Source organism: Scatophagus argus, chromosome 8 (genome assembly GCF_020382885.2).
Source record: "Scatophagus argus isolate fScaArg1 chromosome 8, fScaArg1.pri, whole genome shotgun sequence".
Lineage (NCBI taxonomy): Eukaryota > Metazoa > Chordata > Actinopteri > Scatophagidae > Scatophagus > Scatophagus argus.
The window spans coordinates 5,154,595-5,163,692 of NC_058500.1; the positions used below are offsets into that span (position 1 = coordinate 5,154,595).

The window sequence follows — 9,098 nt, forward strand, 5'->3', positions numbered from 1 at the left end:
TTTAGCAGTTGCAAATATTCTGATAACAAGGTCCTTTAATAAACTCTGCTATGTGAAGTCACTACAGGGAATACAGAGATCACATGCAAAAGTTATCATAATACAGATTTTATTTGTAACAGCAGTTACACTTATTTGAATCACATTGGTAACCGAATGTCAGTGGTGGAGGAAGCATTCAGATCTTTTCTCTAAGTAAAAGTACTGATGCCACATTGTAAAAATACTCTAAGTTAAAGGCCTGCCTTAAAATATTGCTTAGGTAAAAGCATTTAAGTATCATCAGGAAAATGTAGTTGAAGTTTTAAAAGGAAAAAAAATGCCCCCTGTGATGTTTATTACTCGAGTGTTAATATAAAAGCAGGATTTTACTGTTGTAGTTGGCTGAGGTGAAGCACATTTTCAACTGTTTTGTAGAGGACTGCAATTAGTGATTATGGATTGAGGTGCTGATTGTTTTCAACATTCATTAAGTGATTGTTTGCTTTGTAAAAATTCTGAAAGTGGTGACAAATGTTGTCACAATTAGCCAGTGACACCTTCACAGCATCTGGTCTGTCCAACCAAACTTCAAAATTGTTAAAGCTACATTAAAATGATTAAATTAATTGAAAGGAAAAGCGGGAAATCTTCACAAGTCTTGAAGCCGTAATCATTAAATGTTTTACACGAAAATTACTTAAAGCATCATCAAAATAGTTGCCAATTTCCTTTCTGTCAATCAACTAATTCATTAATCAGCCAGCAATTTCAGTTGTACTTGTATAAACTGTTAGGCAGCTTTTAATTTTGAACAAAACATGCTATCTTTCAAACTCCTTCAAATGTTTTGGTGTAAAAAACTTACTTTCTAAAATAACTAAACTGCTAACTAAAGCTGTCAGATAAATGTAGTGAACAACAAGTACAATATTTCCCTACATTTCCCTGATGTAGTGGAGTAGAAGAAAGTGGTGTGAGAAGAAAGTAGTCAAGTGAAGTATGAGTAAGTCAAATTTGTACTTAAGCGCAGTACTTCATTAAATGCACTTACTCGGTTTCCACCACTGCAAAATGTACACATTCATTAGTAAGCATTCCTACTCTATGTAGAAAAGATTTAAAATAGAGTTCATGCACTACAACTTTGGCCACTAAACATGCACCATGTAGTCCATAAACAGGTAACATAATCTCTTTGTGATTTAGACCAAAAATATATACTTTAAAAGAATTATTCACAGAGATCTCTTTCATTCCTCTGGCAGAGGTGAGCCAAGTAGCATCAACAAACAACACACACATCTGCAGGAGTTTCACAAATAAAAACTCTGTCTGGTGTTAATTTTGAGGTTAAATTTCTCTCCTGTCCAGTTTCAACAAGGCAGAGAGTAAAATAATGCAGCTTGTTTTTAACTTAAAACTCGCAGTGTGCCAAACCTAACAGTTCACAGCATGAAATCCTGACTCTTGAGATCCCACAAAGACACTTTAGCATATTATTATTTTCATCTTAACAGGTAACAACTGAAGTTCCCAGAGAGTTGTGACGTCTCAGTGACACAAAGCAGACATCTGCAGACGGACTTTTGTCCCTGTTTGGTGTTAAATCTCTATACGATCCTCTGAAACTTCTTCTGTGCTTATATGCTGAGACTGAGTGAGCGATCAGAGCGTAGTGTTCGCTGACTGGACAGAAGACAAGCGCACATCACTAGGAAAAGCAGATGCGTTGATGGGCTCAGCCCAGTCTGGATACGTGTTCAAGTTAAACATGGGAATGCCCCACGTGTTCATGGCCAGAGAGACCGAGAGGACGCCCAGAATGTTCATGACCAGGCCAGTTTTCACCTGAGAAAACAGGGACAGGAAACACGAAGATGAAAGTGCTGAAGGGTTACTAAAGGTTTAAGCAAGCAGGTGCTGATTTGATCATCTTACCATGTCTTTGACCATGAGATGTCCTGATGCAAAGGCGATGGAGTTGGGTGGTGTGGACACTGGCAGCATGAAGGCGTATGAACATCCTATTGTCGCAGGTATCATAAAGTACAGAGGGTTGATCGACACACGAATAGCCTACAGAGCCGAAGACAAAACAAAGACCAGCGGATGTAAATCATTTCTCTGCACTGCACGGCTTTATTCCATAGTCTCCCACCACTACTGCAAACGTATTTTTATATGGACACACATTTTAGAAACCCACAACATGAAAACGGCTCAAATCTGATCATTTCAAAACCTTGGACTTGTCCCCTTCTGCGCTGTTAGGGTTCAGTGACTTTTTAACATAAATGAGACACTAAACCTGCTATACGTTCTGTAATTGATTCTCTGAACGGGTCGTCGAAGTTGAGACACTTCAAAGTACAAAAGCCCAAGATAATGATTACTGACAACGGTGGTTAATTTCCAGCGGGCTACAGGCTAAAGAACATCCATTGCAAGAGTTTAACAATCCTGCTAAGCCTCTGACTAACGCAAATTACGAGCAACACACACACTGTTTCCTATCAAGTTCATGAGCGTAACTGAGTCTCCCAGTTTGTGTATTGTATTAGTTTGTATTATTCAACTCATAAAATTCACCCTTTAGCCAAAATATGCAACAGTGGAACAGAAGGTCTCGTTCTCATTCTTTGTGACGCATCTGAAGCCTCAGAGGGAAGCTCGATGAGTCCTCTTACCAGTTCAGCAATGACGGGTAGAAATATGATAATTGTGGCCGTGTTGCTGGCAAACTCAGTGAAACAGGCCAGGAAAGCAGTGATCAACATCACAGCTGCAGCGGGAGGGACCTCAGCCAAAGGCTGGAGGTGGCCTCCGAGCCAGGAGGCGAGTCCAGATTCCTGCCGAAGGTCAAAGGTCAAATTACAACATAATAAAACAAATCAGAACCGAAGGCAGCAGAGCAGCACAGAGCCAGCAGGAAAGAGCAGAGACACATTTACTGCACAATCGTGACATACAATCATTCTAAACTCTTAAAGGAACGGTTTGGCTTTTGTTGAGAGATTATTATTTAAGATTTTATATATGTTTTTTAACCTGAGCAAAACCTCAAGTGTAAAAACATGTTGTGTCTTAGCTCTGAAATTGCCAGACAACCAGATGAAACAGAATAAAACATAAATGAAATGCATGCAGATGGATTTGCTTCCATTTCGATAGAGCCTGGCTAACTGTTTCCCTGTGTTTCCAGTCTTTATGCTAAGCTAAGCTAATCGTCTGCGGGCTGCAGCTTCCTATTTCTCAGGCCGACATGACACTGGTTTGATCTTCTCATCCAACTTGGGGCAAGAAAGGAAATAATTGCATTTACCCCAGTGTTAAAGTTTGGAAACAAGAGAGCATAAACACTTGATTGTGTTAGCTAAACCGAAATGCATACCCTAACACTGAAGTGCATGCCCCCTAACATACTTACCTCACAAGCTTTAGCCATAGCAAATCCGCCTCCGAGCAGCAGGATGATGTTCCAGGGAACAGAATCCTGGGCTTTCTTCCACGATAAGAGGGGGACATATGGAGTATTTGAAGCTGAAGGAAAACATGGGAAAACATTTTGTTATTATACAGTAAAACGGGATTTAACATAAGGCTGTGGTCTTTCAGCACACAGAAATATTCATCATGATTTATTAATCGTAGGAAAAGTCATGTTTCATGAGCACAATCTTTTCCACAGCATTACTGGTGTGTGCTGATGCAGTATAAAATTAATGGAATTTAATTAAACTTCTAATTGATTTAACATCAGTTTCAAAATATTTGGGATGTGTGGTTTCATGAGGTGTTCCCAAGCCCACATAGTAAGATCTTTTCTACAGTCATGTTTTTCATAAACCTGACCCTGTCCTTGCTTGTACCAATGAGTCTGTTTACCTGTAGAATATCCCAAACAAGTTTTTTAACATTCCAAAACTCTGCGCCTTTTATCAACTTTTTCCCAACTTGTTTGAATCATATTGTTGGAATTAAATTCAGAATGAGCATATATGTGTACAAATCAAAGATTTGATGAGGTAAAACATGAAATGTACTGTCTTTGTACTGTTTTCATTTGATTTTGTGTCGAAAAATCTTTTCTTGGAAAGTGTAAACATGTCTTGCTTACTTTCTGCATATACATCCCGTACGTTTCACGGCTCAGAAATCTTTCACTAATGGCGTATTTCATTTCCCAAACCTCTGTTTTCTTTCATGTTTGTACAATTTATGCTTTCTTTGAAGTATTTTATTTGTATTTTTATTTGTATCTCTTCAAATTTGTACTTTATCCTATGTTGGGGTTTTATGTTTCTTGTTTTAGTTTGTTTTTTGACAGATTTTAATCTTTTGGTGAGATAAATACATTTTCACTCTGGCAGATACTAAAGTCAAAGCAAAATTTGGCCTACATTGAGAGGAAGAAATGAACCCCCAGTGACTTCCTCTCTTTTTTTGTGCTTGCGTGCAGTGGTTTATTTGACCAGCTGAGCATAACATACACAGTCTCACACACACGTGTCTATAACACACACAAAACTTGTGCATTCACTTTGTGCGCATGCTCTCTCTCTCTCTCTCTCTCTCTCACACACACACACAAAACCAAAGAACCCAAAGTGTGACAACATAGTTTTGAGAGATTATTCTAATCACAGAAACAGAGAAACTGTAGTTTCAGCTCCAGACTGGAAATTTACTCAGACTCTCTAATCTACATTATTAACATTCCTCAGCTTATTTACAGCTTCTTGCACTAGCTGGTAGATACACAGAACGAGTATCAACATTAACTAATGATTTCTGTCCTTATGCTAACCCGCTAACTGGTTCCGTTTGTTAGATCTCTCTGACAGATGCTCACTTTGTTCCTTATTATGGCTTTTCTTTGATACCAATTTAATGAACTTGTTTACAATAAATTGGTTTAAATTGTATTATCACAGCCATTAGAACAGCGGCTTAGGAGCTCACTGACCTTTAGGGTCAAACCACCAGCTCAGAGAAGGTTTCTGCGACGGGAAGAAGAACAATATGGACACAATGATCACCCCGGTGACTGCGTCTGAGACGTACCTGTAGGACAACAGGTGGGGGAAATGATTAACCGACACGGGGAGTCGACAGTTCACAACATGTGAAGGGGTGTCGCAACAAGCAGACGACTTTTGGTTTCATCAAACCTGCCTTTCTTACCCTTTTTTGAAAAGCACAGACCAGCCAGTGACAAATTTGGGATCTCTTGTGAAAAGGAGAACGGCAAACAGTACAAAGAAGAAAGAGATCGCTCCTTCTGCAAAACTGAAATTGAGCATGCAAAGTATAAAGTCAGCAAAAAAAGCTCTGTGATAAGAAATAAAAAGCACTCATTCAACCTGTATTGCATGAGATTTGAAGACATACACGAGTCCTCACTTTATGGGCCCTAGTTTTCTGTAATCTTCCTTTATTAGAGCCTTTGCTCTGGCCTCTGCTTGGGCTCGCTGGTCATGTTTCTTGAAACACAATCTGCATAAAATAAAACACACCATGTGACATACATTTCAAGAAAAGGAAAACTTGAGAAGAACGTTACTTCACATTTACAAAGAGAAGCAAAAATCATGAGGAGGATGTAAGGACACAAGTGCAAATGTCATTTTAAAAGATGAATTTCATAATTTGCAGTAAGAAAATGTCACATTACCGTGTAGTCAATCCCCCATAGAGAAATGCGATCCAAATCCATCCCAAAAACAGGAAGAGAAGCATGAGCGGGAAAGCAAACGCAAACCAGGAACCAAAATTGACGAGGTCGCAGTCTGGAAAGTAGCTGCAAAGCAAAGGAACTGCTGTCAGCAGGATTGTTTTTAATGATACAAAGTTTTCACTGTTCAAATACTGTACCTTTTCAGCTGTCCAATCAGGATGAGGTTGGGCGCTGTGCCCGTCAGCGTAGCGGTCCCTCCGATACTGGCCGCATAAGGAATACAGATCAGGAACCCTTTCCACACCTTCAGCTGATACTGGGCCTCTGAACGGGTCTCCTCGGATGTCCTTGTGTCGCTCGGCTCATTTCCATCCATCCTATGGAAGTTTTAAGAGACATTATGACCTTAAATTAATTATTGTTGATTATTGTCACGAGCAGTTTAACATGACAGTGTGCTTTTGAAAACGTGTCGGAGCAGAAGACCGATTCCATTCCCATGTCTGCGATGTAAACGTTGCAGCCTTCAGGCGGCTTAGCACAAAGACTAATCTGCTTGCCAGTAAAACTCATGTTACATCTCACTTAACAAGTTACAACTCATTTGTTTAATTCAAACAAACTAAAAAAAGGACAAGTCGTAATTTTATGAGCAGTTATGTGCTAACTGTTTGGATTTGTCACCTTCGGACAGAACCGAGCTGCTTCCAACCTTAATGGCGAGCTGTCGGCCTCTTGGCTGTAGCTTCACTTATCATGCAGACATGAGAGTCGTATCAGTCCTCGCATCCTCATTTTCTCATCTAACTCTTGGTAGGAAAGCGAGTAAGCATTTGCCAAATCACTGTTTGAGTAGGATGTATGGGAGTGTGTCAGACAATCTCAATGTGTTTTTCATACCCGTCTATTGATAGTATTTGTTTTTCCGTGGGCACTGAGGGCAGTGAATGCAGCTTTACAGTAGACTGACCTGAAAGAAAAATGAAGCAGAGTTTGTGTCATGTTCAAATGCAAACGTGGTATAAGCACGAGTCAAATCATCATTAATCACTTACCACTTGAATATTGAATAACTTTGACTGTGTTTTGGGAAAACTGTACAAAGTTCGCATCTTTGATTACATATTACACGCGCTTGAGGAAAAGGTTAAAATAATACAACTTGCGGTGTTGTATTGCCGAAGGTTTGGACACTTGACAAGAAATTTAAGCAGGCAGTAATGGATCATTTAGATATTTGCGGAGAGCAGGAAGCGCTACAAACATAACACTGACATATTCAAATTCAGGTGCTTAACTAAGCATCCAGCAGAGATGTGTTTCTAGCCTCATAATGAGTGCTAGTCCACTATTTACTCCCCTTCAAGTCTCATTTGGTTTCCACAGAAAGCTTCCATAGAAAAATATCTGGCTGATTCTGTCTGCTGGTGCTAAACAGGCAACAGTGTACAGTGGCTTTATAGAGATTTTTCTTTTTAAAGGTTGAAGAGAGCAGTGAGTTTGAAAACATTCAAGTTGCAGTAAAATCTGAAAGATATTAGAACGCATTACAGCACCGACGGGTACTTCAGAGTGTGTGATAACTCTCTGTGGCTTCATCACCTTTCACGTTACACCCAGGTCATCTCACATTTTAATCATCGCTAAAATAAAAATCTCAATCACAGCAGCTTTGAATAATTACACTGCGCTCTGCGTCAGGTATGCAACTTACAACGTACCATTTAATATATCACCTTCAGGATCGTCTGTGGACTTGCACTTCTCTTTCAGTGTCTCCAGGTCCCCAAACAGACTCTCCAGGATGGCATTAGCAATAGGCAGCATCATGGCAGTTGTGGCCGTGTTGCTAAGCCACATGGACAGGAAGGACGAGGTCAGCATCATTCCCAGTATGAGCCTAGGAAAAGATCAGATCAGTAACACTAATTAAGATGATTGCTACTGATTTGGAGGCTGTTGTGTACAGGATGGAGGGTTTGAAATGTTCTGTATTTTCCTATGGTCAGTAAACTTCACGAAAAGGCCCGAACCAGCATTCTGTTACTCGAGGCTGTTTGTATTCCCTGCACTGTCTGTGGGGCTCAGTTCCAAACAGAAAAGGGAAAAAAGTTTTCTCACCATGCTGGCTGCACCCCGACAATACTAAGAACCTTCAGGGCTATTCGGCGGTGCAGGCCCCACTCCTCGATGGACGAGGCCATCACAAGGCCGCTCAGGAAGAGAAAATTGGTTTCGAGGAAGTACTGAGGGCATAGCTTCTTGGATGGAAGAATGCCCAGCGTTGGGAAGAGGCAGACTGGAAGCATGGCAGTGACAGCCAGAGGAAGGGCCTCTGTGCACCAAAACATGGCCATCAGCACCACCACATACAGACATTTTCCCTCCTACGAAACAAAAAATAAAGAGGAAATGGAAGCATATTAACTACATAAGTGTGTGTGATTGGTGATTGATTATACAGTATGCTTTTGGGGAACATCAGTGATACAACACGTTAGTTTCTTAAAAAATTAAAATAAAAATGCACAATGAGTAGTGGACTGTAGTGGTGGTGGTGGTGGTGGACTAGTAGACTGCTGTGGGCCATAAATTACTCCAATATAATCATATATAATTATTAGAATATATAATATAATAATTATTATTAATAAATGAATGACCGCAGATTATATCTGATATTATTATTAATCTTTTAGATATAGGTTACTTATGATTGCAATTAATCTGCCTTTTTTATTCTGTGGGAGGTAACTGACAATAACAGTCAATAAATAAACAAATAAATGAGAGATATTTCGTTAACACTGACATACGGGGGAAAACAGCAAATCCTCTGATTTGAGATTATTTTTCTGTTGATTTTTTTGTTTCGTTTTGGCCTGCTTTGGTTTGTTTTTTTTATTTGTTTAGTTAAATCTTGGAAAATTCCGGCACTTCTCAATGAAAACTAATGCTGATGTACTAGTATTGATGGTGACTTATTTAAGCAAATAACTGACACTACAATAAACTGAGAACTAGTCTAATTCTAGACTCACGAAGCTCTTGCGTGTGCACTCTTCGTACATCCATAACGAACAGGACTGTCAGACTGCGAGGAATTAATCCGCTGGAAAGACGCACACCTGAAATCACGCAGTGTAAAGTCACTTACCTTTTCCGGTAGGGTAAAAAGCAAAGGTAGAAACACCAGTGGAGTGAGCACAAGAACCAGCTGTTTGTGGACGCACCACAGCTTCTTGGACACAACAGAGATTTTCATCTCCAGAGAGGAGTTTTGCTTCGTTTGGGGAAAAGCAGCTCCGGACTGGAGCCAGTGAAAACGTGCTTTGAAGTGCAGAGGAGATTAACTACAAGATTTCAGTTTAAACTCCTTGGAGGGCGGTGGCAAAGTTAAGAGCCGTCTGTCTGTTCCCACAAGTAGGCCTCCTCGACA

At 40.0% G+C, this 9,098-nt stretch overlaps 1 protein-coding gene across 1 annotated transcript; it reads right to left on the reverse strand.

Annotated features, from left to right (window-relative positions):
- slc13a3 (solute carrier family 13 member 3) lies at window positions 1-9,098 on the reverse strand. Its single transcript, XM_046397716.1, has 13 exons — window positions 8,817-9,098; window positions 7,781-8,046; window positions 7,381-7,559; window positions 6,560-6,629; window positions 5,857-6,036; window positions 5,657-5,782; window positions 5,386-5,478; window positions 5,167-5,271; window positions 4,949-5,046; window positions 3,410-3,522; window positions 2,670-2,831; window positions 1,921-2,058; window positions 1-1,830 (listed from the first exon to the last, which is right to left on the reverse strand). Exons 1-13 carry the CDS (start codon window positions 8,922-8,924, stop codon window positions 1,648-1,650), a joined length of 1,821 nt encoding a protein of 606 aa, XP_046253672.1. The 5' UTR covers window positions 8,925-9,098; the 3' UTR covers window positions 1-1,647.